Consider the following 16,353-nt stretch of genomic DNA (forward strand, 5'->3'; position numbering starts at 1 on the left):
ATCAGTGCCTGTCATGCCAGGCAGCCCGCATCTCCCACTAGGAGAGCCAGGTCCCCAGTGCAGGCAGCTTCTGCCTTCTCCCAGTCACTGCATGCAGGGCCAGAGGCGGTGTGCCTGGAACCAGGTGGTGGCCTGCACTGGGGCTGGAGCAGGACGTGGCCTCTTGGCTCTTACCTGCATTGTAGCCCCGATAAGCAGTGTCACCTTCCTGGGCATCAGCCTGAACGGGGGAAAGACCTGCGGGGAGACACAGGAGAGAAAGGACTGCTGTGCCCCAAGCTCGCAGCGCCAAGCATAACTTCCACGCTACATGTTTCATGAGAGAAAAACTTGGGGCATGGACATCCACCCCTCTGTGAGCAGTGACCAGCAGGGCCCAGGGTCCTGGGCCAATGCTGGGGGCTGTCTCCTAGCCATTGGTCGAGGCTCCCTGGTTCTCTGGGGTTTGTTCTGCTGTTTGTGACTGTGCTTCACTTTCTCTAGACGATAAACCCCACAAGCTTGGAGTGAAGGCAGCTGAGCCATCCCCTCAGAGCAGCGGTTCTCAGTGTGTGGTCGCTGACCAGCAATGTCAGCAGCACCTGGGGACACATTAGCAATGCATACCCTCCAGCCACCTGGGCTGCGGAGCCAGTGGTGGCCCCACTGTCTGCATCCTAGCATGCCGTCTGGATAAGCCTGGGAGGAGACCAGGGACGCCAGTGCCACTCTGTAGAGCAGGCGAAGCCCCCACCTGCTCCTCCTGTAACCTCTACAAGTGCCCACCTGGCAGGAGTAGGTGAGTGAGTGCAGGGTTGGCCAGGGTGCTACTTGTGTGGGAGTAACAGTCTCTGCAGCTATACTACTGATGGGCAGAAACAGTGAAATCCCATCTTTACTAAAAATACAAAAAAATTAGCTGGGCTTGGTGGCGGGTGCCTGTAATCTCAGCTACTTGGGAGGCTGAGGCAGAAGAATCCCTTGAACCCAGGAGGCAGAGGTTGCAGTGAGCCAAGATCGCATCAATCACTGTACTCCAGCCTGGGCAACAAAAGTGAAACTCCGTCTCAAAAAAAAAAAAAAAAGAAAAGCAAAGAAAAAAAAAAAAAAGGAATGAATTTTTCATCACCAGGAGAAGACAGATATATATCCATCTAGAGACACAGATGGCACCCACCTGCTTTGAATCACAGATTAATGACGTTCACCAGCCCTCGCATGGCCCAGACACAGGGAGGATGCTTGCAAGGCTGATTTAATGTTGCTTCTGTGAATAGACTTGGAACGATGCCTGGGCCACAACTGCTGTAGCCTGTGGCTGCAGTGGGGCTCCTGTCATAACCTAACACCCCAAGACAGCCCCATACCACATACAAAGCCAGTGTGGGGACCTCAGAGCTCCCCTCATCCAGGAATCGCCTACTTCAGGAGTTCCCTTTATGACACCTCTGCTTGCACAGCCCCCATGATAGGCGCCCACTGCCCTCGGAGCACCTGTTCTAAGGCTCAGAGCCAGTGGTTAAGGAGTTCTTCCACACATAAGCCAGCATCCGTCTAAGCTTCCGCCCAGTCAGTGCTCTCTGGGAATGATCCTGATATATCCCCTTGCCATGTGATGAGGCACAGCCCTTTTCTGAGCCACACAGTCCCCTCATGTCACAGAGGAAAAGTCAAGTCACTTGGCCCCCTCCCTCTGGTTCTGCCAGTCTAACTTTGCTGCCTCCAAGATCCTGGAGCTAGTGACAGCTACCTTTTGATGAGAGAACATTGCTGGACACAGATTTTTATATGGCTTCTCCACAGTAGCTTTCTGAACTGTGACAAAAATTCCCAGCCTATCACTATAGAGACACCCCCAACCCCTAGCACTGAGCAGATCCCACGTGGTGTGGGAAGAACCCGTCTTACTTCAATCTGTTGTGGGGCTGAGGTAATTCTCTGTCCGGCTTTATCGGTCACACTTGCGGTTAAACTGGTCTGGCCAATGGCCATGCCGTGGACTAGAAATGTGGCGGTGTAGTTGTCAAGGGCTTCATCAAGGGCCCTGAAACAGAGGGAAGGGCTGGGACTTCTCTGAGACCAACCCGTGGGAACTGCAGCTGGGGTCAGCACAGTCTCTGAGGTGCCTTCCTCTGACCCCCAGGAGGACTCACACCAATGTGACGATCGGGGAGGCTGCTCTGAGCTTCAGGTCCATGAAGGGGAAGTACTTGGCCAGGAAGGGCTTCCTGTGCAAGTCCAGCACACGGATGTATGCCTTCACTGTCTTCCCAATCTCCACCTGCATCATGGGGACAGAGGTTCAAGGGTGGCCTTAGAAAGACCAATCCTACCATCTATGGTGCCCCAGGACTTTCTGAGATAGCATCACCAACCTCACCCCACAGACCTGGGAATCAGGAGAGTCACCCAGTTTGACCTCTGGACTATCAGCCAGTAAGCAAATAAAAATTGATGAGGGGAACCTTGGGGATACTTAGTGGTATAAATTCCACTCCCTACTCTTAAATAACTAATACACTAATTAGGGAGATAAGACACCGCTTAGAATAGCAGCATCCAGGAGAACCAGCAAACAGCAGTGGAAATAAGATCATAGGAGGAGTTTGTGAGGCAGGGTAGAGCATATTAGCTTCTTAAGGCACCTAAGCCGCATGAACACTCCCATTTTAATTACCAGCCCTTCTATCCACTCAGGAACCTGACCACAACCCTATGGAAGCCCAGCTTCAGTCACCTCAGATATTTGGAGTAATAAAAATTCCCTATCGATGTGAAAGATAGAAACTGAGATCTCTTCCTTGTCTCTTTTTGCAATGGCACTTGGCACAGTTGAGTGCCACTGAAACCCAAGAACCCAAAATCTATATTCTGGGAAGAAAATCCACGCTCAGCAAGGCATGTGCCTGGCTGGCTAATAACCTACACCAGCCAGAAGACATGAATTCTCAGGTCACGGCTAATTTAGAGGCAACTTCAAGCAGCCGCATGGGGATGTCACCTGGGATGAAGTCCTTTATTAAAAGGACTCTGCACCCTCCACAGGGAACAAAGGAGATGGGAGACTGTTCTGCAAGCTTACAAGGGGAGGGATGCAGACCCAGGAGCAAAAGCAGCGGCCATGGGGAACATTCCTCCCATAGCCACCTCCCTCCCAGTTCCTGCAGGTCAGCTGAGGGGGCCCTGTCATGAAGCTTCCACTGACCTTGTCAACCACACGGATGTACAGCTCCTGAATGTCCGACACGTAAACCACAGCCTTGGCCGGGGCCGGGAAGACAAGGCACAAGTCATGGATCATGATGGTGGATGAGCCCGGGAGCAAAGGGTGCACCTGCAAGATCGGGTCGGGGGTAAAGGGGCGGGTGCTGGGTTATGCGGCTGCAGGGCCCTCCTCTTCTCAGGTCCGTGAGAAGCACCTAGCCCTCAGCACCAGCCTATTACCTCATGGGATGCCAGCGGCAGAGCCTGCCAGGCTAGCACTGGGAAGCAGTGGACAGGGAAATTCTACCCCAAATAGTGCCCTGCCCACCTCTAGGCATGAGCCCCACTGCTGGCCAGGGTATGGGCTTGGGATATGACATGTTAATGCCGGGCTGGATCTCACAGAGCATCAATCTCCACTTTACATATTTCACAAAGAGAAGAAAATGGAAGCTGCCCCAAGGGGGACAATAAGCAGCTTTGGGAGGTGCAGCAACTTGAGGGCAGAGTGAGGATACAGTCCCAGGACACCACATCCTGAGCTGGCCATCTGTCGCTGCAGCCCTTGTGAAACCACAAGTCAGGGGCTGGCAGAAATGAGGCAGATGCTTTCCATTAGCAGTTGCACAGGAAGTCCCAAACAGACTGACTGAACTGCAGGGGCTGGGAGTGGCCTGCAAAGTCACCCCAGTGTGAGCTCTGTGCAGCTCGTGCATCTCGCTCATCTTTGTGTCTCATCACAGCCCAGCTCTGTGTGAAGCAGTGACTGCCAAGGCGTTGTGTGTGAATGAACAAATCAGAGCTAGTGTTTTCCAGCCTTTTCACTGCCAAAGACCCTTTTAACATTTATTTACTTTATTATTTTTAGAGGCAAGGTCTCACTCTATCCCCAAGGCTGGAGTGCAGTGATGGGATCACAGCTCACTACAACCTCGAATTTCTGGGCTCAAGGCAAGAGCCCACCTTTTAATACTTTTCTCTCTACCCGCTTTGAGGAATTCTACCTTCAAGACTCTCTCTCCAAGAAAGTACATCACAATCACTCTTTCATGCTGCAAAAGATGGGCATTCACACATGTACTGTGTCTGTTTATGATGGACTTCACACAGCTTGTTTTGCTGCTTAGGCGTGTATTTCCCCGTGGGTGGGGGGGGGGTCCTGGAGCTGGGCAGCCAGGGACAGGCCATGGAGCTGGTGGCTGAGTCCACCTTGTTGCCCCACTCCTCTGTCTGGGCCTGGCTTTGTTGCTTGCTCTTTGTGGTCTCATATTCACAGGGAGGGGAGCAAGGCGTTTTAAAGTAAGCACTTCGGGGTTTGCAAAGCTAGAGTTTCAATATTAAGAACCTACCAAATAATAATAATAATAATAATAATAATGTTTCTGACTCAAAGGAGACAACCAAACAGGATCACATCACACCCAGGTGAAAACCCTTCAACAGCTGCCCAGTGCTCTGAGAATGAGCCCAAAGCCTTAGCATGCCGTGTAAAGCCTGGCATGGCCAGGTCCCTGCCTCTGCTCCAGATTCCACGCACATCACACTCCTCCACGCTCATGCTATGTTCCAGCCATGGGGGCCTTCTTTCCCACTCACACAGCCAGCTAGCTGCTACCTGCCTGCCTACCTGCCTCCTGGCCTCACAGCCTACCTTAAAGACCTGGACTCTTTTCCCAGCCTCCACCTGCTGGCTCGAAGTCATCCTTCAGGCACAGGTCCAGGGTCCTTTCTCAGAACAGTCTTCCCTCATCCAGGTCAGCTCCTCCAGCGCCTCTGCTCCCTTCTCCCGGGGGCTGGACTTACTACGTGCCTTAAGTGTTGATGGCCCCACAGTGCACTTGGCCTTCCCCTCCAGGCTGTCCCCAGCACTCACATAGCCTGAGGACTCAGTCCCACATCTGGTACAGCCTAGCTCCCTACACACGTCTTGAATGGATGAAGATCCAGGGCCGCTGCTCTAAGTAATTCTAGATAAGGTCATGGAATCGGGTGCTGCAGCCTGTTTAGCTTTACAGAGTAAAAGCTCTGATAAGACTTTACAGCTTTGATAAGACCCGGAAATTTTGAAAATTGCCTGCAAACCTCATGAATCTTCACTTATTTGGAAAGTGCTGATTCTGGTCTAACCTCTTCAATGTACAAATGAGGAAACTGAGGCCCAGATGATGGGACAGGGATGTGGTTTTGAAAAGGCAGAGCTGGGGATAGAACCAGATACCTCAACTCCCAGTTTAGGGTCCTCCCCCAACTCTCTATATCCAGGGGAATGGGGCTGGATGTCTCCTACAGCCAGAATGGAACTGGGGGGCTGGGGAGGCAGAGAGTGGACAAAAGCAAAGGCCAAGCTGAGAAAGGCCCAGGCCCATGGCTGCCGGGGGCACAGAGGATCAATAAACTGGCCTGAGCTGCACACACGACCCGGGTAATGAGTATATCAATACAGACAAAAGCATGCCTGGGTTATTCCACACAATGACTTAGAGTAGATTAATAAAGATCCCAGAATGAAAGTCATGCTTATAGTCCAAAACAATAGCTTTGTGACTCAAGCCATTGCCACATGCGCCTGGTGTCAATATGGGCTGTGGAGTGGGGTCCAGGAGCCATCAGGTCTCTGGGTTTGCTGGGGCTGATTCTCCCCAGGTTATTACATTTCTCTCAAAGAAAACTGAATGAAAAATTACAGAGAGTAATGAGACCTTTCTTTGAGAACCCAATTTAAGGCTCCAACCTGAAGCTCCTACAAAAGTTACTGCTGTCAGGAGCGGGCAGGAATTTCTTCAGAATGTGAAGAAATTCCACGGTACTCCGACTGCGGAGCCCCAGGCAGGGAAACACAGGGCAATGCAGAGAATGGGCTTTTTCTCTTTTTCTTCTTCTTTAGAAGGATCATCTTGCACATTTTAAACAAAGACATAGGCCGGGCGCGGTGGCTCAAGCCTGTAATCCCAGCATTTTGGGAGGCTGAGGCGGGTGGATCACGAGGTCAAGAGATCAAGACCATCCTGGTCAACTTGGTGAAACCCTGTCTCTACTAAAAATACAAAAAATTAGCTGGGCATGGTGGTGCGTGCCTATAATCCCAGCTACTCAGGAGGCTGAGGCAGGAGAATTGCCTGAACCCAGGAGGCGGAGGTTGTGGTGAGCCGAGATCGTGCCATTGCACTCCAGCCTGGGTAACAAGAGCGAAACTCCGTCTCAAAAAAAAAAAAAAAAAAAACAAAGACATAAAATGGCAGTAGGGAAATCAATTGCTCTTCCACTCGATTTCCCAGGGGATGGACATCTGGCCATCATCTCAAAGCCTGGTCTGCCCCTCAGGCTGGTGCACAGTGGCTAAATGCACCCCACAGTGATGCTGTAAGGGGGCACCCACCAGGCCACCCTGGAGGCTTGGGTAATGGAGGGCACTTGGCTGCTAGCTGGTGGCAGAGTGGGACCTGCACCCACTCCTAACTGCACTGTGCATGCAGCTCACACCACACAGCTTCTCCGTGCATTCTGGACACAACTGCTTCCTGATTGACACACGAGAGAACGTTTGCAAGGAGAAGGAGGCGGTGGTTACCCATGCCCAAAATGAATTCTAATTTCTAAGTGTTGAAGGTGCCACTTGAGAACATCGTGAAACACTGAGCCAAGGGGAAAGACCTGTCATCGAGTCAGAGATGACAAATGCGTCATTGCTCATTAAGATGCTGAGTGCAGCCAGAGGCAGCTCTGCGCACGTGGGGGCTGAAACTGTCACACACCTCAGAGCTTGCCAGGCCCCACGGCTCTGCCTGCATCATCTCGGCTCCCACTTCCTGGAGCCCTGATCACATTTTAGTCTTGTCCCTGACAGGTGGTGACTGCAGGAGAGAAGGGACCCTGCAGCTATTTCTGAACATTACCGGAGCCATCGGCTTCCATTTCCTGCAGGCTGCTTGTCAATGTCACGTGATGGGCCAGACAGTAGCATGTGAGTGTGCCCCTGATTACCCACCCTCAAGGCCAGCAGGGAGGACCTAAGCTCACATGAAAATCACTGGTAGTGTGGCCCTGGCCTGGGTGCTGGACGACACTTTACACAGGGACCCGATCAGCCCTGTGACCTTCCCGAGGGCAAGGGCTGGGGACATGCACCACTGTCCACAGATCAGTCTCAGGGAAACGGAGGATGCACCTGACTTCAGACCCCACAGCTGCCACCCACTCCCCGCTCATCCTGGATATGTGTCCTCGCCTGAACAATGGCTCCGTGACTGGCTGCACCTCAAAGGACCCAGGAGATGGAGCGACACAGTCGCAGCTCATAGGAGCCGCCTCCAACCCCGCTTCATTCCCTCCTGAATCCACAGCGCCCAGCACAGCACAGCACAGCACCTGGCACACGGTAGGCACTCCAACATCACTGAGTGCACAAGTTAATGAAACGTGTAACGCGCCTAGCAGGTTCCTTCCCCTGCTCTGGTCACCTCATGGGTTCCGCCTGGAGGACTTGTTTGAAATGTAAAGAATCGTTGAGAAGAAGGAAACCCTAGGTTTAAATAGAAACTCTAGGATAAACATGCCTATGTGCAAACTAGCCGGAAACAAAATAAAGACCCTAATAGAACATTTTGGGGCTGTGTGAGCATAATTCATCACAGCCCTGCAAAGCCCACGCCCATTGTGTGGGCATAAAAATCCTCACAGGACCCCTGCTGTGTGAGCCCGAGAACCCCCGCAGAGATACTCCGAAGCCACACATGCCCACAAGCCATCCTTGTGTTCCAAATGTGTATCAATAAGAAGGAAAGAAATCCCTTCTGCGAGCTAACTGGGGAGTGCTGGGGGCTTGTCTGTCTCTGTGCTGCTGCTCAGCAGCTGGAAAAAGCCACAGCCACATGTAGACATCCCTCGGAAACAGCCGCCTGCAACCGTTTCTGAAGCACCCAGGACCTGCTGCTGATGTCAGTGCTCCTTGGAAAATTCCTCCCCCAGGCTTCCGAAGAGACCAGAGGAACCAGGGCCTGATTTCCACTTGGAGTTGCAAAGATCTTTGACATAAGCCCAAAATGAAGGGAGGTAAAGAGCCCAGTGGGCAGGCCGCCTCCATGTAAGGAAACTTCTGGACCAGAGCAGTTCACAGTCCTGCTGTATGGGCTGCTGTTTGCCATAAGGGAGACTCGTCCCGGGTCCTGCCTGCAATTGGCACTCTGTGCCACTCAACTAGCCCAGGAGCCAGTCTACAATCCCAAGAGAGAGAGTGCCAGAGCTCTCCTGTGGCCACCTGTAAAACAGAACTGCAGAGGCACTCTTAGAATCGCAGCATTTTAGGATTCAACAGGGGTTTAAAGGTCTCCTGGGGAGACTTGGCTCCCATGCTGGAACCCCATCTTGAGTCTTTAAGACAAGCGTCCCAGCTTCTGCTCAAATGCCTCCAGAGTCAGGGAGCTCACTACTTAGTGACATAGCCTAGTCCATCACCGACCTCTAGGAACTCACAAGTCCACCCTCAAGGCTTGCAAAAAATGATAGGTGCAAGGTAAATGTGAATGAGTAAGTGTCCCGGTTTCACTGGCACTGTACACATTTTCCCTAACTTTCTCGGTAATTAGGAAGTTTTTATTAATATCGAAAAGTAAATAAAACAAGGCATATGTCAAGCAGCCAGAATTAAGATGTGAGGTTCTCCTCAGTCGCATGGCTGGAAGAAGAGCTGGGGAATTATTCTTTCTTCTATGAGGGGATAAGAACACTCAGGGGACACTGCCTATGGTCTCAGGCTCCTCGCCCCCTCCAGTGTCCTCCAACCACACGCCTGTTCCCAGGTGCTGAGGGTGTCCTGCCATCCAAGGGTCTGTCTCTGAGAAGAACAGGAACAGCGGGACTCCCTCCCCGTCCCTGAGGGACAGGGCTGAGAAAGTGTCTTCTCTACAAGACAGCTGGAGACCAAGGTCAAACACTGAAGGAAGGTTTTCAAAAACACCCCAAACACCAAACACCAACACTGAATTTAAAAACTTTTTAAACAAGGGGTGTTTCACACAACAACTATTTTCTCTTGAAAATCAGAAGCTCTTGCCTCACAGGCCCACACCTCCACACATCAAAAACCAGCTGGAAGTACCAGTTCTGCAGGACAGTGTAAGGAGTCCACAGACCTCCCCATGAAACACACACATAGCCGTTTAGAATCTCTGGGATGATTCCCAGGGCACCCAGCAAATGAAGAAGTGTTTATCCAAGAAAACCCACTAACACCTGGGAAGAACAACGAGGGCCTGCGGTGTCTAAAATAAGATGTCCATCCTGCCTGACTCCTCAACCCCAGCGAGGTGTGGCTCTACTCCAGACTGGTTCCTCCGAGATCACAGGGCTCCCTCATCCCCAGCTCTAGGAAGGGCAGTATGTCAGCTTTTCTTATCAAGCCCAAGCTACTGCTTGCTGAGGCTGAATCCCAGGAAACAGGGCTGAGAGGTGGAGGCTCTTGTCTTCCACCCAAACTCCATTCGTGGGATGGAGGCTCTGACTTGGGTGCAGCACCCATGAGAATACTGGGGTCCAGCCGCCGTTCCATGCAGAGAGAGGCCAGCCGAGGAACACTAGGGCAATTGCCCCATTCATCAATCGCCCAGCTCCTAACATATAGGTGTCACCAGACAGAGATGCACCACTGTGACCAGCACCATAGCTCTGGCTCAGAGTTTGCCTGGGAAAGCAGCAGGCAGAAAACAAAGTGTGAATCACTCTCGAAGGAACTGACTTCATGTGCAACACACTTCAGAGAAGTTCAAGCCTAAGTGCACTCTCCCAAACACTGGAGGTTGTGCTGAAAGGCAACTGGAAGGCAACAGAGAGTCCAGGGCAGTGTGGGCTAGCTACACTGAGCCGGCAAGTCTGCCAGAGAGAAACGGAAACAGAGACAGCTGGGAAGAGCTGTCCTGGGGTCAGAAGACACCTTAAACATCTAGGGAAAGGGTCCCTTCAAAGGATCCTAAATATGATTGGACTGCGTTGTGTAGGAATGTGTGCCCAGGGAATTACTGAAGACAATGGAGCAATCAGCCTCAATTGGTGGAGCTCGACAGTTGAGTGGCCAGTGAAAGTCCAGAAAAAGCCCTGCAAAGGCCACAATCACCCCAGAGTGACAAACGACATACCAAGGTATTGTCCCCTAAGAGCAATATCAGAGACTTCTTACTGGGGAAAAGGGGTGTGTGTGGGGGTGGGTGGGTGGGTGTGTGTGTGTGGGTGTGTGTGTGTGTGTGTGTCTCTTCAACAAAATAACATAGCCAGTTACTAAAGAAGGAAATAAGCAAAATAACAACAACAAGCTCCAGCGTGGGGATGGGGATCAGTACCCAGAGTTTCTACAGTACATTACCTAAAATGTCCAGTTTCCAATAATTATAGGACATGAAAAAACAAACAAACAAAATAAACAGGAAAATGTGACCCATACTCCAGGAAAAAGGCAGTGACAGAAACTGTCTGTAACGGCTGCCAGAGATGAGATTCCCCAGGCAAAGCATTCCAAGCAAACAATGATGAAGGGAGTAAAGGAAGATTTGATAACAATGTCATAATCAAACAAAGAATATCAATAAAAACTTGAAGATGGACTGTAGCATACATTAGCAACATAAAAAAACAAAAAACTTAAAATAACATAATAAAAGCAGAAGAAGAATCCTTCCAGCCAGGAGCACAGTTAAGTCAATACTTGCAAGAGCAGGGAGAGGGTCAAGAGAGAAACAAAGGAAAATAGAGGAAGGTGAGACATCTTTTAAAAGCAACGTTCTTTATGGCTGTTATAGTGTTCCTTGTGGAATAATATTTTAATTTTAATTAAAGGACTGATCGAAAGGAAACCATTAGGTAACTAATAGTTTGTGGACATGGAATAAGAATCACAAAGCTTTCATGAGAATGACTAAAGTTGTAGAATGAGTCAGAGAATCAAAGACCTTTGATGTGATTAAGTGCCAGCTTTTTTTTTTTTTTTTTAGAGACAGGGTCTAGGTTTCTCACTTAGGTCTATTGTGCAGGCTGGAGGATGACCACTGCTCAACGTACCCCTCAACCTCCTGGGCTCAAGCAATCCTGCTGCCTCAGGTTCTTGTGTGGCTGGGACCACAGGCCTGTGCTACCATGCTCAGCTAATTTTTGTTTTTTAAGTCGGAGTCTCACTCTGCCACCCAGGCTGGAGTGCAATGGTGGGATCTCAGCTCACTGCAACCTCTGCCTCCCAGGTTCAAGCAATTCTCCTACCTCAGCCTCCCGAGTAGCTGGGCTTACAGACCCCCACCACCATGCCTGACTCATTTTTGTATTTTTAGTAGAGACAGGATTTCACCATATCGGCCAGGCTGATCTTGAACTCCTGACTTCATGGTCCGCCCACCTTGGCCTCCAAAAGTGCTGGGATTACAGGTGTGAGCCACTGCACATGGCCCCAGTTTTTTGGTTTTTCTTTTTTTTTTTTTTTTTTTATAGAGATGGGAGTTTCACTATATTATCCAGGCTGGTCTTAAATTCCTTGGCGCAAGTGATCCTCCTGCCTCCACCTCCCAAAGTTCTGGGATTCCAAGTGTGAGCCATTGCACCCAACCAGCTGCCAGCTTTTAAAATAATAAATTGATCAATCACAACAGCCCAGATGAGGAATGAAAACCAGCAGTGGGAACCGATGGCCCAAGCTTACCATGGCGACACCCTTGGCCTCCTGGTAGGCCACCTTGACAACATCTGCAGTGCTGGTGTTGAGGAAGAAGTAACCCGAGCCTTCCCTGACACGGAGCTCCGCCTGCAGGAGACAGATGCAGGGAGGGTAGGGCCACATGTGGGAGGGCAAGGGGTCCCCGGAGGGTCTCTTCCAGGAAGGTGGCAGGGCAAGGGCTGTACCTGAACACTAGGGTGATTGTAGATGGTCACCTCTTCCGGGCTCACCCTCACGTCCTCCACCAGGATGAGCTCTATGGAGGCCGACACAGGCACCAGAGGGTCATGCTGAAGGGCAAGGGCAAGGCCATCAGATTCGGGGGCCATGGTCAGGCTGCCTCTCAGGAAGAGCAGCCCCAAAAGCCCTAGGACCTGGCCTTGCTCCTAGCCACATGCTCCGATATGCCCCGGTGCTCTTGTACCCAGCAGAAAGGCCACAGACCCTTTGAGGCCTCCCTTCAGCCTCCTGAGGTGGAGTGAGTTGCCAGCTCTTCCACTCCAGACCAAGGAGGGGATTGGCAGCAGTCCAGCTTAGAAGACGTCACCCCACCTCCCCAGGCCTCCGTGGTGGGCAACTCACACACATCCTGCCTTTCAGGATCTCACAGCAAAGGGCCAGCTTTGGAGTGTGTGGCAGACACCACCACTAGGGTGGGGGATGGGGAGACCACAAGTTAGGTCAGGCAGTAGGGGAGGGTCCCCTGGAAGAGTGGCCAAGGCTGGCTCATGAGACAACAAGGACAGCCCTCAACCCCTAGGGTGGCACGTGACCTATTGAGCTCTATTTCCCACCACGTTACACATAAGGGAGCAACCCAGATCTGAGGCCCCCAGAGGGTCACATGTTTGAGTACCTCCTTGGGGCCACAGGTGTGCCAGGCACTCAGAGTGCAGCAACTGCCCACAGGGAGAAGTGACTCCAATGCATGGATGCAAGAGCCAAGAGTGAGTTAATGACAGGAAGGTGTGCAGTGTAGGTGACTAAGACAAGGAGGCTGTCTGCAAGGGAGAGCAGCTCTCAGGGAGAAGAGATGGCAAGGGGAGGAAGCTGAGTGACTCAGCCATGGGGGGCAAAGTGGGAGTGTCAGGGCAAAGGGAGGAAGTGCAAAGTCCTGGGGAAACATGTTGGGGTGTTCAGGCATCAGGCAGGAGCCATGACGCTCTCCCACCCCCGATCAAGAGATTCCTGGTGCCAGTGAGGACTAAACCAACAGAGACAGGCACAGGTGTGCCCCTTCAGCGACCACCTCCCTCCAGGCTGGCCTCCCCAGTGCTGCCCCGTGGGGCCCCAAACTCTTCCAAAGCTTGCTCCCAGGAGGTCAATAGAAGCATCTCATCCTGGCATTTGGGGACCCTGGGAATCCAGCCCCACCTTCCCCTTCCAGCCTGTACCTGCTGCCTCCACCTTATTGAAAACCTATGTTTCCTCGTGGCCATACCTCCCATGAGGCGGCTGTCATTCAGGAAGGGCTATTCTTGAGAAGCCCTTCCCATTCCCACCTCCAGTGTACCTACTGGTCCCTCTCCTGGCGTTCCCAAGAGGCTGGGGTGGGGGAGCAGCAGTTGAGCAGTGGCTCAAGACATTGTGACACCTGGTGGAGTTTAAGCAGAAGTAGGAGGCTTGTCCCGCTACCCATGGCCCACCCACCACTGGGCCCTGGGAGATACCGGCTGCTTTGTTCCGGCAGCGCTGAGATGGGACTCCTGGTAGCCAGTGGCGGTGGCAGTGATGGCTGTGGTTCCTGATGCCTCGTGAACCAAAATGGCCTGCAAACCTGAGACCAGGAAGAGGGAAGCCACTGTTGGATGTCTGCCCCATCAGCACCCCTGAAGCAGCCCCTCCCTCCTTCTGATTTGCAGTTTTGAATCTGAAAACAGACAACAGAGTGTGTTGAAACTATGTGGACTGTAAGAGTTAACAGGCCCTAAGTGCAGATAATTAAGCTCCCACAGGCACTGGCCTGCCTTGGCAGGCTTCCTGGCTGGTCTCTGTTCTCCTGCCCGGATCATCGGGCTTGCGCCCAGCTCACCGTGCAGCTTCTTTTGGCCACTCTCATCATCCTGGGACACCAGCTGCATGGGCAGCTCAGGCTCGATACTGGCCAACAGTGGCCTGGTGGACTCCCACTGGATGCTCAGAGAGCTGAAGTTGTCGAACCGGCGGCCCTCCTGATCGTAGGCGGCCAGGTCAAGCAGGGGGTTGCGGTGGCTGGAGACTGGGACCTGAAGGAAACGTAGGTTAGATGCTTCGGCCACACCTGGGACTGGACCTGGACAATGACCACACAGTGCACCCTGAGGCTAGCAGCTGCTCTATGGGCTCTTGGGGGTGCTGGTGAGGTAATGGGATGAGCCAGAAAGCAATCCTCACTACTGCCACCCGCCATTAAGGTACCCCCATGGCCTGTCCAAACTGGCCTCTGGCTCCAGACCACAGCTCTCAACTGGAAATGAGAACCACTAGGGGGCCTTCGGCAAAGCTGGAAGCATTTCTGGCTGTCTCTACAGATGGGTCAGGGGGTTGCCACTGGTATCTAGTCGGGAGAGGTCCATGATGTTGCTGAAACACCTTACAATACACAGGACAGCCTCCCCACAGGAACTGTCTGGCCCCAAGTGTCAACAGTGCTGAAGTTGGGAACCCCCACCCTGACCTACTACCGTGGTCAGGATGCTTTCCTTCCCCTCTGCCCTCACCTTTCCAAATGATTGCCATCCTCCGCCCAGGCACATATCAGTGCCTCTAGGATGGCACCATTGGTGATTTCACAGGAATGCAGATTCCAACACCTCAGATATCCCCGAGCCACCGGGTTTGGACAGCTCCTTTCAAAGTGGATTTCTTGTCTGATCCTTAAATGTCTCAGGGAAGTGACAGGGGTCATCCCCATGTGAAGGAAGCACAAACTGAGGCCCAGGTAGGGAAAGGAGCTTATCCAACGAGATTTGGGATGGGAGCTCCAGGTTGCAGGTCCAAATCCTGGATTTCCACCACTCTGCCGTGATCTTTCACTCCCCAAGTAGATTCTCCCCTTAGAAACTGGGCTGAATCAAGCCTCATTCCTGCGGGCTATCCCTTCCTTCTCTGACCACATGGCATGGGGGCAATGTTGGCAGGGCCACAAAGCAGAGTCCCAGCTTATCTGACCCCACAACTTGGATTGAGCCCCAGCTCCACCTCTCAGTGCCCAGGCAAGTTATGAACTCCCTGAGCCTCAGTTTCTCCAGTGTTGACACACAAAGCACAACTGAGCCCACCTTCTAGGATGTGGATTTAAATATGAGGACTGCAAGGTCATTTTAGAGAGCCTTCCTACATTCAGGTAGGAAAGGGCACGGACATGAGCATCATTCACACACAGGGCCAGTTTTCTATTTGGCGTGGGATGGCGGGGTTGGGTGTTAAGGGGTGGTCCCGCAGGAAGAACTACCCTTCTGTAACCCTCTGGCTAAAAGTACGGAGGCTCTTGCTCTGGCTAGTGAAATGGGACTAGTGGGAAGCATCACTGCAAGATCCTGACCTGCCACGTTCCCTTTCTCTCCACTATGGCACCTGCCACGATCAACATGGTGGCTGCTCCACAGTCCATATCTTGGGATGAAGATCACAATGAAACAAAGCACGGTCTCCCAGCCAACCAGAGAGGCTCATGCAGCATGGGCGAGAGATGAGCTTGTGCCACGTGAAGCTATGGGATATGGCCTTGTTTGCTGTGGCAGCCTGGCCAGGCCTAGCCTTCCTGACTGCTACAGTCACTATACACCCCACCTGTACCATGAGGGCCCCTCCCAATTCCTTCTAGCTCTCTTGCCCCAAAAAAACACTTGATCCAAGCAAGCTAAAAATTCTTAATGCATGCCCTGCTAAGAGCAGACCAGTACCATTAGCAGGCATGCAAAGGTCTCATCATTATTCATAATATAGGAGCTGGGAGTGTGGGCAGGGGCTGCAGGAGCCTATCCCAGGTGCTCCATGGCTCCCCTAGATGCAACCCTGGCTGGAAAACCAACGTTCCTCCAGGGACGAACACTGACACCTGCCAAGCACACTTGCAAGCTGACTGGCCCATTTGAGGCAACAACATAAACCCCACGTTACAAACAGGGAGGCTGAGGTCCAGGAAAGTTAAATGATTGTCTGAGGTCACAAAAGTTTAGGGGTGGAACTCAGCTGGTCCAATTTTAGATCCCAAGGACCTCCCTGATCCGGTGTGGCCAATCCCTGGTGTCTCAGCTGGAGGCGGCCCCATTCATGCCCCTAATAAGTCTCATGCAACTGGTGCCCACCCACAGTGAGCAAGCCACACACTGGTGGACCTGCTCAGAGGGCCAGGGTCAGGCTGAGCCTGGCTCCACCTTGTCACTCTGATCAGTCATTCCATTCTGGTGTCTCTCCTCACCAATAGTTTACTCTGCAAACACATCTTGCGTGGCCTCTGAAGTTGGAGTATAAAATTACCTTGATCCTGCACCCAAGCTGCA

General features: G+C 52.1%; 1 protein-coding gene across 1 annotated transcript in view; it reads right to left on the reverse strand.

Annotated features, from left to right (window-relative positions):
• Window positions 1-16,353, reverse strand: part of NUP210 (nucleoporin 210) — a 102,679-nt gene that overhangs the window by 24,061 nt on the left and 62,265 nt on the right. Inside the window, exons 17-24 of the mRNA XM_039477280.2 lie at window positions 13,902-14,094; window positions 13,540-13,646; window positions 12,055-12,159; window positions 11,855-11,956; window positions 3,185-3,313; window positions 2,133-2,260; window positions 1,888-2,023; window positions 175-237 (exon numbers count right to left, since the gene is read on the reverse strand). Of these exons, the coding sequence (XP_039333214.1) occupies window positions 175-237; window positions 1,888-2,023; window positions 2,133-2,260; window positions 3,185-3,313; window positions 11,855-11,956; window positions 12,055-12,159; window positions 13,540-13,646; window positions 13,902-14,094 (963 nt within the window). The remainder of the gene's footprint in view (window positions 1-174; window positions 238-1,887; window positions 2,024-2,132; window positions 2,261-3,184; window positions 3,314-11,854; window positions 11,957-12,054; window positions 12,160-13,539; window positions 13,647-13,901; window positions 14,095-16,353) is intronic.

Source organism: Saimiri boliviensis, chromosome 8 (assembly GCF_048565385.1).
Source record: "Saimiri boliviensis isolate mSaiBol1 chromosome 8, mSaiBol1.pri, whole genome shotgun sequence".
NCBI classification, from domain to species: Eukaryota; Metazoa; Chordata; class Mammalia; order Primates; family Cebidae; genus Saimiri; species Saimiri boliviensis.